Consider the following 18978-nt stretch of genomic DNA (forward strand, 5'->3'; position numbering starts at 1 on the left):
TTTAGATATTCAAAAACTATACGAAAAGTACTATAAATTGCAATTTTTTGCATAAATCAATATGATGAAAAAATACATCATAAAATGATAGTTAAAGTTCTTATAGTTTGACTCTAAAAAAGGAACCATGACAATTAAAAGTGAATAGAGGTAGTAATATTTAAGGATATTTTTATTCAATTTCTCATTTTTATATATTGAGAAAATATTTACCATTTAGGACAATATTTTTTTTAAACTAAATCTAACAGTTTTTTGAGATTAAAATTGTACAACACTCCGAAGGACCCATTATCTTTTCTATTTGTCCGTCTCTTTCTCTAGATATGATTTCTCCTTTTCTTCTTCTTCTTCATATTTTTAATCCAAATAACTATCTTTAAATATTCATATCTTCAAATCAATATACACCCATGTTGCACGATTTACACTAAAATATCACAAGAAAAAGAATACAAATACCCACAATTTGTACAAAATCGTGTGCACAAACAGAGATTTCAAATTTCTAAAATTGCAGCAGCAAGAATTCATCATTGATGGCCATCAAAAGCTTTAAGCTTTGAATTCATTATTTGGGTTTTACGAAATTGTGATGAGTTTGTATAAGTTGTTCTTCCATATTATTGAAAATAACATTTTGAGTTTTTATCTTAATTTTAAGGGAGATTGATTAAGTTTTAACGTTGATTTTAGGAGAAATTTCAAATTAAAGCTCGAAGAAGATGAAGATTTCAAAATTGTCTTGCAACAGTATTAAAATTGAATAAAAGTCATGAACAATACATTTATAAGACATATTCCAAATATATCCCCTTCTTGGTGATATCAATCAGAACAATTTAGGTAATTCACTTATAATATATTTGCAATACACGCACAACACATTTTTAATACATATTACAAACATTACTTCTTTCTTAATGATATAAATCAAAATAATTTATAAGACACATATAATACATATTTTATTCACGAACAATGATATACGTTTAATTCAGTTTATAGATCATTGTCTTGTATTTCATTAGCTATGTTATTCATTCATTCTTCATTCTCTCTTCTAAGTCAACTTTAATATTGTGTATTACAATTTTAATACAAATTTAATTCATTTTACAATTTTTTGATTTATTTTATTACAATTAGATTACTTGTTTAATTCATTATTGATACAAAATTACTTAAAATATATTTAAAATATGTAATTATTTTAAAAAAAAATTCACTCAAGTAATTAATCCTAACTAAAATTATAAACAGTTTGGTGTGAATTTTTTGAAAATCATTGACTGCCCAAGTTTAACGTGGCAGAGACTTTTAATCCCTCCTTTGTTGGTTGGCTTATTTTGACCATCTCCAACCCAACATCAAATTTTACATCAAATTCTAAATTTGGTATAAAATTTGTGTTTTGAGCTCCAATTCACACTAATTTTTACACCAAATTTGGTGTGTGAATAGTGTTACACCAAATTTGATGTAACACTATTCATCACATCAATTCACTTTTTTAATATTTTAATATTATTTCATTATACAAACTTTTAATTAAACGGTATATAAATTGTATGTTTTAATTAAATCTCTTATATATTTAATTTTTTTTATGTAATATTCTTATAATATTAATTTTAGATATAAAATTTAGTTTTTTTATAAATTCATTTTTCTATATATGACTTTTTTTAAAAATAAATTATGTTAATTCTACTATAAATTNCTTAATAATATGACAGATTCTTTCCGGATCCATCAATATTATTAAAATATAAATTGTATGGGGTATAATAAAGTATACATCAATAATTTATTTAATTGTATTTCATTAATGATTTCACTTTTATTTGTATTATCCATTATTATGTATAATGTATAATATTTGCTAGCAATTTATATTGTTTAAAAAATTATGGTACAAAATAATTTTATATTAAACGATTATAAAAGGAAATAATATGAATTATATATGTTTTAGAAAAAAATTGTTTTATGAAATAAGAAAATATAAATGAAATAAGAAATAATAATAATATAATAATGAAGAGAGAGAAAAATATTTCTTTTTGGTGTAAAATTTAGAGCAGTGAGTTAGAGTTGATTACACAAAAATAATGCTGTAAAATTTGGTGTTTGGGTTGGAGATGCCCTTAATTTTCTCCGCCTTTAGCGACAACATTAATTGGTCTTGACAGGTCAACTTTTCTGCAACTCATGTGATCCATGTCTATTCTATATTTTTGCGAATTAAAATTTTTTGGGTGCATTAATACTCCCTCCGTCCACTATTGTTTGTCAAGTATATTAAAAATAGTTGCAAAATTAATTGTTAATTTAAACAATCAAGAAATAATTAGTCACTTTTTCCAATTCTGCCCTTAATAATAACATAACTACTAGTATCAAAAAGTAGTCATTTTAAAGTTACAAGACCATTTTAATGTAAAAAAAATTGTTTTTACAGTTTTCAAAAAAGTACAAACCATATTAATAATGATTGATAGTAGGGTTATATTAGTCAAATTGCACCTTATATTAAATTTTTCTTAAATATTGTGCATGATTTTACCCTGACAAACAATAGTGGACGGAGGGAGTATTAATTTAAATAAGAATAGTGAAACACTCTAGTTGGATTTAAATTCAGGTTTCACGAGTGGATATTCTAACTTGTACTAGTCGTACAATGATATTTCTATATTTTTTATTGATGTATTGTTAATTATATTCTAATTTCTATCAATTTCTCAATATATATATATAATTTTTAAAAAAATTAATAAGTGCATGTGAACCCTACTACCCATAGGGGTGGCTCCACCTCTGTCCTTTTGGGCTTTTGTTGGAGGCATAAGCATTATTTCATTTCAAAGTAAGTTGGATGCATAATCATTATTTCATTTCAAAGTAAGAATCACGTGAACACATGCAATTAAAGAGTTGTTTGGTAGGATGTAATTAAAAATACTAATGTATGTACTAACTTTATATATTATTAAATAATTATATATTCTATTTAATATCATGTTAGGTATAATTAATAAATGGAAATCCATGATATAAGCATTGCAAGAGGTTTTAAATACCTCATGAGTATACTTTAAGACGGAGTTGTCCCTCAAAACTTTTTTCATATTCTTTCCAACGTTTTTGTGGATGGTATTTATATTTATATAAAAATAAAATTAAATTAAAGATTATGTTATCTATATTAGTTTTAATACATCAAATCAAACACTATATAAAAAGTAATTTCAGATCAACTAATGCAAACATAACTAATATTTCATCTGTCTCAATTTACGTGACACATTTCATTTTTTGAGAGTCAAACAATTAAGTTTGATATGAAACTTACGCGTGAAGTCTTTAATTCTTTTAAAATGAATTTGTAAACTATATAAAAAGTATTATAAATCATAATAAAATATATAACTAAAGATAAATTAGTTTAAATCTCAAAATACTCAGCGGAGGGAGTACTAGTATTACCAATGCCATCATGGTGAGTAGATGGGATATGTTAATAAATAGTTTAATGTACTCTTGTGTGCCCAATAAGACTTTCCTGCCCCTCTTAAACAGTTGACTCTTTATATTTCTTTCCCCACCTTATCATCAGCTGTACATATTGTTAACTTTTTTTGCTGGATCTGCACCTGTATTTCTCTACCAATGACTTCATATCCTCCACCAGGTAATTTTCCTAAATTAATTCCTTTCATTTCTTTGTATAGTTAATAATTTTCATGTAACACTAATTAAATGATCAATTACTACTACGATTTTTTCTTTCCTAGCTAAATTAATGTTGATGAAGATTTCTTTTAATATTGATGATTGATTGTTATAGGATATGGTGCACCACCACCACCACCAGGCGGCGGGTACTATCCTCCGCCACCAGGACCCCCTAATTATCAAGGTTATTTCAATAATGATCAATGTTGTCCACCACCACCACCACCACCTCCTCAACATATTTACCACCACCACCATGATGATCACCACCACCATCATGATGACCACCACCACCACCACCACCATAGTGGTTGTTTATCATTCCTCAGAGGCTGGTATGTCAACTCCCCCCCCCCCCCCCCCCCCCCCCCCCCCCCCCCCCCCCCCCCCCCCCCCGGTGTTTTCCCCCTCCCTCCGGTGTGTTTTTTTCACCCCCCCCCCCCCCCCCCCCTCCGTTCTCTGTATATTATTGTTTTTTATATACAGATGTTTGACTGAATATAAAATTTAATAATTCAGAAAAGATTTGCTTTTATACCCTTAGGATATGGTAAAATTTAATTCCTACTCAATTTATTTACACCAAATTATACTAATTTACTCGGATTAATCTATAAATTAAGATGAGAATGTATATTAATTAATTATGACTTAGGGATATAAGTGTATTTCAAGATGTCATGTATTTATTAAATTTGGTGTAAAAATCGAGTGCAAGTAAGGTTTTTACCAATTTCAGTTTTTAAAAGAATGTTATTTGGAGTAAAATAGAAAATTTGAAGTAAAAAGTTTTTAATTTAAGAAATTATTTGTTGAAAACTGACTAAATAGAAAAAAAGGGTCATATAATAGAGGGCGTATGATATGCATTCACGTAACGTTGATTGGTATATATGCATTATCTTATTCTAAACATATAAGTACATGATCTCCAACTAATCTTTCGAATCAATTGACTTTTGGCTGTTGCCAAAATTATTAGACGAGTGTTAAATATTAGTCTCAAAAAGATGATTGGGGTTTCTTTAAAATGGTTTGAATAATTTTGATTTTTCAAGTTAATTTTTAGGCTTGTGTTAAGCTTAATGTTCATTTTTTAATATAATACTAGAGCAGGATCCCAATTTTTATTTCCGATATTGGCCCATATTTAAATAGTGTGTGCACCAAATATACGTCCTTCTCTAGGCATGTGTTTGAAGAGTAACACATTGATGATTTAAGGGATAAGTGATCTCTTTAATATGATTTGGATCATATATTTTCTTTATGAGCTAGCTTTTGAGGTTGACCGAATACAGAGTTTAAGAAATAAAATGAAAATTTTGAATCTTATGATCTTAAATTAAAGATGTGTATAGTCTTTTAAATCCCATAATCTTAAACTTGTTGTGTAGGGTGTTGAAATTGGAAAACTTACTATGTATGAAAAATGTACTCTTTTTTGGAACAAACCAAAAAGAAAGTAAGTCACTTAAACTAGGACGAAGGGAGTACAATCACTGCTAGAGAATTACAAGAAATTAGCGACATAATTTTTTTTGCAGCTAAACAACATAAATCCCATGCTAATTCCATTTAACTATGTATTAACGATGGATCAGAAAATTTAATTAGCTAAGACCTTTTTAGCGACCAATTAAATAGAAATTACTGATAAATTCAGTACCTAACTTTTCATATTTTTTATAGTGCATTTTTAATAAGTAATTATTGACCCCGTAAAGGAGAAGAACCAGGATGGGGGGATTTGGGAAAGTTGAGAGGGTCGTGGCTCTGTTGAAGTTGAGTAAACAACAATATTAGAAAGTTAGTTGAATATTATTGATAAAAGTTTTTCCAAATAAATAGAGATTACATATAGAACTGATTTCTAAAAATAAGCAACAACTGACCCACAACCAATGAACTCCTAAAATCAGTAACAATAAAATCGTCTTAAAGAATAGGTCCACCAAAAAAGAGCTAATTGGACGTAAATATCCTGATCGTATATGTTCAAAATATAATGGAGAAGATAATGTGATTCCCGATGTCTAACTAGAATGATCAAATAAGATAGAGACGGAAGAAGATAAGAAGAAGAAGACAAGAAGAAGAAGACAAAAATAAAAAGACACATGAAGTAAAATGTGCAAAGAATGTCGTAGATAAAAAGATAAGGCAAAGAAGACATATGACCAAAAACAAATAGTATAAAGTAAATAGTACCATGTAAAAAAGTCGTAAAGTAAATAGTACTATGTAAAAAAGTCATGAAGTAGGTGCATTATTGTAGGGTAAGTAGTATAGTTCATGCATTATTGTAGTATAGTACGTGCATTATTGTGCATTACTATAAAACAGCCATAGAATAGAAATTTCTTTCTATATAAAGGAATGTACATGTAACATAATAAGTAAGCCTTCAATACGAAGCAAGCTTTTCAAAAAACACTCTCTCAAATATTTAAATACTTAATAGATAATGGAATAACCTTCAGATATCATGGATAAACAAGAGGCAAAAGTATATTGTTCAAAAAATATGCAAAACTAATTTCATATATTCCTGAATATCATATATATGATTGAATAAATTTATGTTAGTTATTATGTATTAGAATTATTTGAATCATGATTTCTAGTTTATTAGCACGTTTTTGGAAACAGGGAGAAAACTTCTATACTATGCCATCCTAATGTTGAAACCGGTAGGCAAGGAAAGCCGTTTAGGGGAGTAAACAAAGTTGAGGCGCTGATAAGAAGGAAGTATCCGCTAAAATACGATGCTAGTAGTGACAGGGGAACATGATAAACAAATAATCTAGTTCATAATGAGCTAATATGAATTTAATCAATTATGAATATGATAGGAAGGAATAATTGAAAATAAAAACCTGCATGATAAAGAACATGACTACATACAGACATGATGAAATAATAAAAAACTACGAAACTTTAATCCTATATATACTTAAAGGTATAAAGATAATTGAATTAAGAAGAATCATATGGGAAAAAATATTTAATGATAACGAATCAAAAGATATATTAAATCAACAATGGTATGAAATAGTAAGTATTTAAATATTTGAGAGAATGTTTTTTGGAAAGCTTGCTTCGTTTTATTGAAGGCTTGTTTATTATGTTACATGTACATTCCTTTATATAGAAAGAAATTTCTATCCTATGGCTATTTTACAGTAATGCACGTACTGTACTACAATAATGCCCAATAATGCATGTATTATACTATTTACCCTACAATAATGTACAATAATGCACGTACTTCTTGACTTTTTTACATAGCACTATTTACTTTATGACTTTTTTACATGATACTATTTACTTTATACTATTTGCTTTTGGCCCTATGTCTTATTTGCCTTATCTCTTTATCTACGACTTTCTTTGCACATTTTACTTCATGTGTCTTTTTATTTTTGTCGATATTTTTGGTAGTGTGGTAGGTGAGCAATTCATGACATTTTTGGTAGGTGTACCATTTTTGGTAGGTGAGGAATCAATTTTAAAGATTTTATTATAATATTATTTTGCTAAGTGTCTTAATCTTGATATCTCTTTAATATTATTTATGATATATTCTAGATATGACATATCTTGGGTTCTTCGGTACATATGTAAATTATTTTCCATTAATTGTTCTAATAGTTTTATGTCTTTCATAACTTCTGTCCAATATTGTAAATATTCGTAGTTTATTTTAATATTATTTCAGGTAGATTATTTTGGTTATTTTCTTCTTTTTCTTCTAATTCATCTTCTAATTGTAATTTTTCTTTAAATTTAATTATCTCATTTGCTAATTTTGTTTTTTGTTCTTTTTCTTTTTGTTTCATTTCATAAATTTCTTTTAACATTGCCAGCTCTTTTTCTAGTTCTATTATTTTAGTATTTTTTACTTCTTCTAATTGTTGTACTTCCTTTTTTGCCTGTTGTTTTATTTTTTCAATTTCTGTTTTTCTATCTATTTCTTCATTTTCTTTTGTTATTCTTATCATAACAGTTAAACTATCTTCTAGTTTTACCGTTTCTTTTTCTAACATTAAACTTAGATTGTCACCTATTTTCTTATATCTTCTTCCTAGATTAGAAAATATTATTTTTATTTTTAATCCGTCATAGTTTTCACATGTTTTTTCATCTATTGCGTATTCTTCTTTATTCATTTATAAATTGTGTTGTAGTTTATATTCTAAGTTTTCTATTTGTATTTGTAGATATAAAATAGTTTTTCTTTGTGCTACTATAAATTATTTACAAATTCCTGCAAATATATTACTGTTAAATTTATTTTGCCTATGTCTCAATTCTTGTCTTTTTGCTATAGTTATTTCAGTAAGTTTTTGTCTATATTCATTATTCTCGTTATTCATTGTATCTTTAAATATTGAATATATTTATATTCTATTTTAGATATATTATCTATTAATTGATCTAATTTGTCGTTATCAGTTTTTGTGATATTGAGTTGTTTATATTTTGGATATAATTTGTTTAATTTTCTTCTTATTTTTCTAAATGCACATGTATATTCATCTATATAACACATATTACATATTGCTAATTTTGTCATTAGATTCCAATTTATGATTTTTTCTCTATTTTGTTCTTCTACTTTTGTTGTCATACTACTAAATTCATTTCTTATAGCTACTTCGTACATATATAATATTTCCATAGTTGTAGTAGTTAATTCACCATTAGATTTTTTATTACTTATCAGGGTTTTTAAACTTTCATTTGATAAATTTTGTAGCTAAAATAAAGCACTCAACAACCTCCCTTAAATCAGATGTTATTCATAATATCAGTTTATAATCATTCTCTGAGTAGACACCGAGTAATATGTACAACTTCACAAATGGACCCAACTTAAGAAGCTTAGTTAATAAATCTGCAACATGATCTTCACTTCTGCAAAATATTAACTCTCACTACATAAAAAATTATCTTTAGCGGCAATAGCTCAATTGCCACTAAATATGTATTTTTAGCGGCAATTAACACTCTTTGTATATGTCCCTAAAGCCTTTAGAGACATTGGATCTAATGTCACTTAACTAATGCTGCTAAAGACTTTAACACTCTTTATTAATGTGTCTATTTATTGCCGCTAAAAGTTATTTTTATTGTAGTGTCTATGACTTTATTGTTGACAAGATCTCAAAAAAATGATATTGCACATCAATGTGTTTATTTCCCCCATGTAAGATCGATTTCTTGGAGAGCTTGATTATCAAACTATTAACACAGTAAATTCTTGTTGGTTCTAGTTGCAGCTAATGTAGCATTTCCGTTAAATTTGACAAGATTTAAGATGAATTAATGTAAAGATTTGATGGTTAGGAAGATAATTATTAATTGGCACAACAGTCAAGATAACAACTTTGTAGGTAAAATTTAGCTAGTCAAGATAACAACTTTCACATCAGAAAAAATTTACTTTGGTCTTTGCATTGTTAGCTAGTAAATAGTATTTGTCGCAAAATGAGTGACAAGAAAAGTGATGAGTCCATATTGAATGTCAATAATACGTCATCATTGGCATCTTCGCTTATGACAAGAATTGTGTCAAATGCGAAATTTGCAGTTGAAATTTTTGACGGGTCAGGACATCTTGAAATATATGGCAAGGCGAGGTCCTTGATGTTCTTTTTTAACAAAGGCTAGATATTGCCATAAAAGAAAAGAAAACATACGGTGTAGGAGAAAAAGATTGGAAGATTATCAACCGTGTTGCTTGCGGTACCATTCGATCGTACTTTGCAAGAGAACACAAGTATCCATACACAAAGGAAACATCTGCAAATAAACTATGGAATTTATTGGAGGAGAAATTCTTGAAGAAAACACAGTCAAAATAAACTTTACATGAAAAGAAGACTGTTACGCTTCACTTATATTTCTGGTAGCACAATGAATGATCATATCACTAGCTTTAATAAGTTGGCGACAAATTTGCGGAATATGGACGTGACTTTTACGGATGGAGATATAGCCTTAATGTTGTTATGTTCACTTCCCAATGAGTTTGAGCATCTTGAAATTACTCTACTGCATGGGAATGATGAAGTATCTCTCAAAGAAGTTTGTTTTGCTTTATATAGTTATGAACAAAGAAAGAGAGAAAAACAAAATGGCGGAGAAGCAGAGGCACTGATTGTGAGAGGTCGTTCTTAAAATCATATGAGATCGAAGAAAGGTAGATCCAATTTAAGATCCAAACTCAGCAAAGATGAATGTTCCTTTTGCTAAGAAAAAAGGCACTAGAAGAAAGATTGTCCAAAGTTGAAAAGCAAGGCCAAACCAAATAATAGGAAGGCTGTCATGGATTCAAATGTGGCTGATTGTGATGACTCTGATTACTCTTTAGTTACAATAGAGTCATCCAAATCATCTGATGTATGGTTGATGGACTCAGTTTGTAGCTATCATATGTGTCACAATCGAGATTGGTTTGTTGATTTACAAGAGGGAGAATGTAGAGTTATTCACACTACAAACAATAATCCTCTTACCGCATATGGTGTTGGTTCAATTCGATTAAGGAATCATGATGGATTAACTAGAACATTAACAGATGTTCAATATGTACCAGATTTTGAAGAAAATATCATTTCTGTGGGAGCCCTAGAGTCAAAGGAATTCAAAGTCATTGTAGATAATGGCGTAATGAGAATATGCTCCGGTGCACTGGTGGTAATGAAGGCAATTCAAAGAAGTAATAACATGTACCACTATCAAGGTAGTACATTTATTGGGACAGGGCCAACAACATTCAATGACGACAAAGAGGCATAAATGACCAGGCTGTGGCATATGCGCTTGGGACATGCTGGAGGAAAATCCTTGAAAACTTTCTCAGATCAAGGATTGCTAAAAGGAGTAAAAACTTGCAATTTGGAGATTTGTGAGCATTGTGTTAAGGGAAAGCAAACAAGTGTTAAATTTAGAACAACTATACATAATACTAAAGATATTTTGGAGTATGTTCATTCAATTGTTTGGGGTGCTTCCAAAACACCTTCATTAGGTGGGATACACTATTTTGTATCCTTTGGTTATGACTTTTCCCGAAGACTATAGGTGCATAAGATGAAAACTAAAGGTGAAGTGTTGGGAATTTTTCTCAAATGGAAGGTGATGATAGAGACTCAAATTGGTAGAAAGATCAAGTGTCTTCGCACAGACAATGGTGGAGAATACAAAAATGATCTTTTTCAGAAAATTTGTGAAGACAATGGCATCATTAGACATTTCACCGTCAGATATACACCACAACAGAATGGGGTGGCAGAACGCATGAATCGGACTTTGCTGGAGAAGGTTCGGTGCATGTTGTCTAATGCTAACTTGGGCAAAGAATTTTGGGTTGAGGAAATAACATATGTATGCCACATCATTAATCGTCTACCATCTGCTACTATAGGTGGGAAGACACCATTAGAAAAAATGGTATGAAAACCTGCTGAAGATTATGGTTCTTTATATGTATTTGGCTCAATTGCATATTATCATGTAAGAGAGTCAAAATTGGACCCAAGAGCAAAAAATGCTTTATTTATGGGAATTACCTCTGGAGTCACGTGATATCATTTATGGTGTCTAGAGACAAGAAAAATATTTTTTTCAGCAGGGATGTTACATTTGATGAATCTGCCTTGACAAATAAGGTAACAATTGAAGATGTCAAACAAACTGATGGTGCTTTGAAACAGGTGGAGTTTGAAGGAAAAATATTTTTTCCAAAACTGGGATCAAACAAAGAAACAATAGAAGATTTTCCTCTAGAAGAAGAGCCAATCGAAGGGGAGGTTCAATCNTCCTGAGCTAGGAGTTATAACCGTTCAAAGTTGGCCAAAAACTCATTATATTCCATACTTGGCCAAATTTTCCAGATTTTGAAATTTTCACATTTTTCCAAAAATGACTATTTCAAATTTCAAGCTTTTTCAAAGTTATTTCAAATTGTCGGATGTTACAATGATAGAGATTCAAATTGGCAGAAAGATCAAGTGTCTTCGCACAGACAATGGTGGAGAATACAAAAATGATCTTTTTCAGAAAATTTGTGATGACAATGGCATCATCAGACATTTCACCGTCAGATATACACCACAATAGAATGGGGTGGCAGAACGCATAAACCGGACTTTGCTGGAGAAGGTTCGGTGCATGTTGTCCAATGCTAACTTGGGCAAAGAATTTTGGGTTGAGGAAATAACATATGCATGTCACCTCATTAATCGTCTACCATCTGCTACTATAGGTGGGAAGACACCATTAGAAAAAATGGTATGAAAAACCTGCTGAAGATTATGGTTCTTTATATGTATTTGGCTCAATTGCATATTATCATGTAAGAGAGTCAAAATTGGACCCAAGAGCAAAAAATGCTTTATTTATGGGAATTACCTCTGGAGTCACGTGATATCATTTATGGTGTCTAGAGACAAGAAAAATATTTTTTTCAGCAGGGATGTTACATTTGATGAATCTGCCTTGACAAATAAGGTAACAATTGAAGATGTCAAACAAACTGATGGTGCTTTGAAACAGGTGGAGTTTGAAGGAAAAATATTTTTTCCAAAACTGGGATCAAACAAAGAAACAATAGAAGATTTTCCTCTAGAAGAAGAGCCAATCGAAGGGGAGGTTCAATCTTAAGAATCTCAACCACAACTTGAATCAATAGCAACCAGCAAGCCTAAAAGGACAATAAGAAAACCTACTCGACTCATAGATATAGTGGCTTGTACAGACTCAATTGTAGCCGATGACATTCCTACCACTATAAAGATGCAGTCCAAAGCTAAGATGAAGATAAGTGGAGGATTTCCATGGATGAAGAAATGCAATCCCTTTATCAGAATCATACATGAAAATTGGCCAATCTCCCGGAAGGCGAGAAAGTAATTGGGTGCAAATGAGTATTTGCAAAGAAAGAAGGATTTCCTAACCAAGAAGATGTTCGCTACAAATCAAGATTGGTGGCTAAAGGATACACTCAAAAAGAGGGAATTTATTATAATAAGGTATTTTCTCCAGTTGTAAAACACTCCTCCATTAGAGTTTTGTTTGCCTTGGTAGCACAGTTGAATTTGAAATTAGTTCAGTTGGATATAAAAACTGCATTTTTACATAGAGACTTGGAAGAATAAATCTACATGACTCAACCAGAAGAATTCAAAGTTGATGGAAAAAAATGGTGTGAAAACTTGAAAAATCGTTGTATGGATTGAAACAATCTTTTAGACAATGGTACAAACGATTTGACAAGTTTATGTTGTAGCAAAGGTACATAAGAAGCAAATACGATCATTGTGTTTATTTGTGCAAGCTTGAAGACGATTCCTTTATATATCTTCTCCTATATATTGGTGATATGTTGATAGCTTCTAAAAGTAAAGAGGAAATTAAGAAGCTAAAGATTCAACTAAGAAAGGAGTTTAACATGAAGGATTTGGGTGAAGCAAAGAAGATTCTTGGCATGGAGATAAAAAGAGATAGACGTTCAAAGAAATTATATTTATATCAGAAAGAATACTTGAAGAGGGTACTAAATCGATTTGGTATGAATGAGAAAACGAAATCGGTTAGCACTTCACTTGCTCTTCATTTTAAACTTAGTGATGCTATGTCATCAAGGAATGAAGCTGAACAAGAATATATGTCGAGAGTACCATACACGAATGTTGTTGGTAGCTTGATGTATGCAATGGTTTGCACAAGGCCAAATATTTAACTTGTTGTTGGAGTTGTAACCAGGTACATGCATAATGCTGGAAAGGATCATTGGCAGGCTATAAAATTGATTCTACGGTATATTCATAATACTATAGATGTTGGTTTGGTTTTTGAGCATAAAGATAGTCAATATCTTGTTAGATATTGTGACTCAAACTATGCAGGTGATTTGGACAAATGAAGATCAACTACTGGTTATGTTTTCACTATTGCAAACACACCAGTTAGTTGGAAGTCTACTTTGCAGTCAACAATTGCTTTGTTTGCCACTGAGGCAGAGTATATAGCAATTGCNACGAATGTTGTTTGTAGCTTGATGTATGCAATGGTTTGCACAAGGCCAAATATTTCACTTGTTGTTGGAGTTGTAAGCAGGTACATGCATAATGCTGGAAAAGATCAACTACTGGTTATGTTTTCACTATTGCAAACACACCAGTTAGTTGGAAGTCTACTTTGCAGTCAACAATTGCTTTGTCTACCACTGAGGCAGAGTATATGACAATTGCAGAGGTTGCTAAGGAGACAATTTGGCTTCAAGGATTGCTTAAAGAGCTTGGTATTGTAAGAGAAGGAATCACAATATTTTGTGGTAGTCAAAGTGTTATTCTATTAGCGAAGAACCAAGTTTATCATGCAAGGATGAAGCATATTGACGTCTGATATCATTTCATATGAGACATCATAGAAGAATGTGGAGTCATAGTGAAGAAAATTCATACTACGGATAATCCTGCCGATATGCTGACAAAAGTGGTGATTGTGGTCAAGTTTCAACATTGTTTGAACTTGATCAACATTGTTGAACATTGAAGATTGAGGTTGAAGGCACAATCAAAAATTGTAGTTGAGAGAAAGTGGAAAATGGAGAATCTTGTCAAGGTGGAGATTTGTTTAATTTAACAAGATTCAAGATGAATTAATGTGAAGATTTAGTGGTTAGGAATATAATTCTTCATTGATACAAAAGTCAAGATAGCAACTTTGTAGGTGACATTTAGATAAACCATAAAATTGTTTCATAAATTAAATTTTGACATTTTGACACATTGTGATGTCATGGATGACATCTATAGGAAGAATTCACTCCTATAAATAGGTAGTTCCTAATTCATTTGTAAACCACCTCTCATTTGCCTTCTCATCTTTAAAGGCATTTGTTCTTCTTTCTCTTTTGTAGTATTTCACTTGTATTCTTTTGGAGTGAAATAAATATTGGTTGGTTGTGCCCGAGGAGTAGGCAAAAGAAAACAAAATTTTGCCAAACCTCGTAAATTTTTGGTGTTCTTTTTATTGTTGTCTCATTTACTATTTATTAGCTACCCTTAGATATAGCAGTTGTGATGTCATCGCTCTCTATATATTCGGCTTTCGCAACAACCAATATTTATTTCACTCCAAAAGAGTACAAGTGAAATACTACAATAGAGAAAGAAAAACAAATGCCTTTGAAGATGAGAAGGCATTTGAAAGGTGTGTTACAAATGAATTAGGAGCTACCTATTTATAGGAGTGAATTCTTCCTATAGATGTCATCCATGACATCACAATGTGTCAAAATATCAAGGTTTAACTTGTGAAACCATTTTATAGTTTACCTAAGTTTCACCTACAAAGTTGCTACATGACTTTTGTACCAATGAAGAATTATCTTCCTAACCACCAAATCTTAACATTAATTCATTTTTGAATCTTGTCAAATTTAACAAATCTCCACCTTGGCAAGATTCTCCATTTTCAACTTTCTCTCAACTACAATTTTTGCTTGTGTCTTCAACCTCAATCTTCAATGTTCAACAATCTTGATCAAGTTCAAAAAATGTTGAAACTTGACCGCAGTCACCACTTTTGTCATCATATCGGCAGGATTATCCGTAGTATGAATTTTATTTACTATGACTCCACCTTCTTCTATGATGTCTCGTATGAAATGATATCAGACATCAATATGCTTCACCCTTGCATGATAAACTTGATTCTTCGCTAATTGACTAACACTTTGACTATCACAAAATATTGTGATTCCTTCTTGTCCAATACAAAGCTCTTTAAACAATTCTTAAAGCCAAATTGCCTCCTTAGCAGCCTCTGTAATTGCCATATACTCTGCCTCGGTGGTAGACAAAGTAACTGTTGACTGCAAAGTAGACTTCCAACTGGTGCGTTTGCAATAGTGAAAACATAGCTGGTAGTTGATCTTTGTTTGTCCAAATTACCTGCATAATCTGAGTCACAATATCCAACAAGATATTGACTATTTTTATGCTTGAAAACCAAGCCAACATCTACAGTATTATGAATATACCGTAGAATTTATTTTACAGCCTGTCAACATGCATCTTACCATGTTCAAAATGATACGATTCTTCCTCTCAGATACACCATTTTGTGGTGTATAAGTTGTTGTCAATTGCCTTCGAATTCCCTTCATAGCGCCAAAGCTTGTGAATTCATTGGATTTGAACTCACCACCACGATCAGTTCGAAGAACTTTGATTTTCTTCCTCGATTCCTTTTCAGCAAAGACCTTGAATGAGCTAAAAAAATCTTTCTTTTGTTGCAAAAATTGAACCCACGTCTTTATGCTATCGTCATCAGTTAAAGATATAAAATACCTTTTATTTGTTTTCAAAGCTGGATTGATTGGACCACAAAGGTTTGAGTGAATCAATTGCAACAATTTCTTAGACATCCATGCCTTTTCTACCCGAAAGGATTCACGATGTTGTTTACCAACAACACAATTTTGACAAACTTTGATAGTAACATTGAATTGGGGAAGACCACCAACCATGTTCCTTTGTTGCAGGGTTCTCAAACCATTGAAATTGAAGTGTCCATAACACATACGCCATAATCATGTAGAATCCATCATTTTTGTCATCGAGCATGTTTGGTCATTACTGTGTAAAGGAAGCAACCTATTGACTGTCATTTTAACTTCAAAAATTGTTCCCTTTTGTAGATGTTGTACTGTGCAATAACCCTCTTTGATAACAATTTTCTAGTTTTTTTCTAGTAGCTGCCCTATACTAAAAAGATTGTTCTTTAATTCAGGAACATAAAAAGCTCCATCAACTTTGAAGAAATGTCCCTTCACCTGCAATCTAATAGTGCTTTGTCCCATAACAAAAATACAATAATTATTTCTAATTAAGCTTGACATTATCTTTAAAAGATTCATCCAAATTCAAAAGCAAAGATTTGTTACGGAACATATGATTACTGCAACCTGAGTCCAGATACCACTTATTTGAATGAGATTGTTCTTGCGCAAGACAAGCCATCAACAAAGTTTCTTCTCTTTCTTCATCTTGTTCCGCGATATTCGATTTCTCTCTATCTCCCTTGTATGAATGCAAATTAGTTTTGTATTCAGACTGATAGTGGGCATACATGTGACAACGCTAACACTCTATTTGTGATTTATCAAATGTCACATTATAAGCATAGTGTTGACCATTATCACGTGCATTTCCTCTACAATTTGAAGTCATGTTTCTCCCATGTCATCTGCCTCTACCACGACCTCTTCCAAAACCATTCATGTTAGAAGAATCATATTGATTTTCCACTTTCGAAGCTTGGTATTCTGTAGGAGAAGGTGTCATACTCTGCTCATGTAATAGTAAAGAGCTTTGTAGTTCATCAATTGACATTGTATCAATATTCTTTGACTCCTCAATAGAGCAAATCATATATGCAAATTTGGAAGACATATAGATCATAGAATCTTTTCAATAACATCAACATCATTCAATTTTCCACCATAAACACGCATCTTGTTAACAATGATTAATGTTCTGGTGATGTACTCATCTACTGAATACCCTTCTTCTATGTGTAGAACTTCAAATTCTTTGCAAAGGACTTGAAGTTGTTGCCGCTTCACTCTTGTTGTACCGGCATACTTTTCCTTCATTGAATTGCAAATCAGCTTTGAGGTATCCTTTTGAAGAATGGTCTCTGTTAAATTAGGTCTTAGACCTAACTCACACCCCAAAAGCTAGCTCAAAGGGAAGAAAATTGTCCAAGCCTTATAAGGAGTCCACCCATCTCATTAACCACCGATGTGGGACTTTTGTCATTCTTTAACACCCCACCTCACGCCCAGTGCTTAGCATCTGGTGCGTGGGCAATTTTGATTTTGGGGTCCCCAACATTGGGTGAGACGGGTCCTGCTCTGATGCCATGAGCACTTGTTGCTAGTTGCTACAAGATACCAAGTAAGCTGCGGCTTCTTTTACTCACATGTCACTGTAAGTCTAACGCTGATACCACTATAGAAATTGAGTAAACAACAACATCAGAAACTTCGTTGAATATTATTGATGGAAGTCTCTCCAAATAAATAGAGATTACATATAGAACTAATTCCTTAAAATAAACAACAAACTGACCCACAACTAATGAACTCCTAAAATCAGTGACAGTAAAATATTCCTGAATAATAGATCCATCCAAAAAACCAATTCTTTTATTCTGCTAAGATAAAACACTCAACAGGCTCGGGTAAAAATTACACTACTTTTTTCATCAAATACCCGATGATCACCATTTGCATAATGAAAATCAATGGTTTGGGAAAAGAAAGATATATAATAATATGACAATCACATAAAAACAATTTATGTGGCCTAATAGAAACCTCATACAATAATTTTTCTAGCTCTATTATTTTTTTTAATTTCATTTCTTAATTATAAATCTATTACCAAAAATTCAATGAATGCATAATTTCAATATTCAACATGTACTTTTAAATACTATTATCATTTTTCAATTTTTCAATCATGTATTAATAACAATTGATTTTATTACGAAATAGCTCAGATTTTCTCTTGAAACTTATAATCTTTTATCGCAATGGTTGGGAAATACTAGTAGATTTGATGTGATAAACTTTTAATCTTTATCACATGTATTGTGATAATCTTTTATCACAATCTTTTATTACAATCTTTTATCATTGGAATTAGCAACAAAATTTGATTGGTTATTGCAGTTTGGCCGCTCTTTGTTGTTGCTGTATTTTGGAAGAGTGCTGCTGCTGCTGCTTCTAGTTGTGCCTGTCAAAATTGCTATTTATTTCTCAAAACTTTTTGTGTGAGGATTTTCTTGCTTTTAATTATATATATGTATTTTTAATTGGAGGCAAGTTTGTGTATAATGTAATGGAAGGCTAGTAATAATATAACTATGGGTGTGTTTGGTATGAAGGAAAATGTTTTCCTAGAAAACAAGTTAATTTTTGACATATTTTTTCATGTTTGGTTGGTGAGTAGAAAATATTTTTCGAAATTTTTTTTAGTGTTTGATTTATGAATGAAAAATATTTTTGAAAAATATCTTTTATTTTTACTAGAGTAGAAAATAATTTTTGAAATTGAAAATATTTTTTAAAAACAAATTTAAATTTTTTTTGGGGATGGGGGGGGGGGTGGTAAGGGGTCGAGAGTAGGGGTGAAAAAATAAAATTTTGAA

General features: G+C 31.1%; 2 protein-coding genes across 2 annotated transcripts in view; one reads left to right on the plus strand and one right to left on the minus strand.

Moving 5' to 3' along the window:
* Positions 1 to 18978, minus strand: part of LOC125844901 (fluoride export protein 1) — a 300878-nt gene that overhangs the window by 31647 nt on the left and 250253 nt on the right. The gene's annotated exons all lie outside the window — the stretch shown is intronic.
* LOC125844907 (protein CYSTEINE-RICH TRANSMEMBRANE MODULE 13-like) lies at positions 3541 to 18795 on the plus strand. Its single transcript, XM_049524270.1, has 3 exons — positions 3541 to 3697; positions 3854 to 4076; positions 18500 to 18795. The coding sequence occupies exons 1-3, from the start codon at positions 3676 to 3678 to the stop codon at positions 18555 to 18557; spliced, it is 303 nt and encodes a 100-aa protein (XP_049380227.1). The 5' UTR covers positions 3541 to 3675; the 3' UTR covers positions 18558 to 18795.

Source organism: Solanum stenotomum, chromosome 11, assembly GCF_019186545.1.
Source record: "Solanum stenotomum isolate F172 chromosome 11, ASM1918654v1, whole genome shotgun sequence".
Classification (NCBI taxonomy): Eukaryota; Viridiplantae; Streptophyta; class Magnoliopsida; order Solanales; family Solanaceae; genus Solanum; species Solanum stenotomum.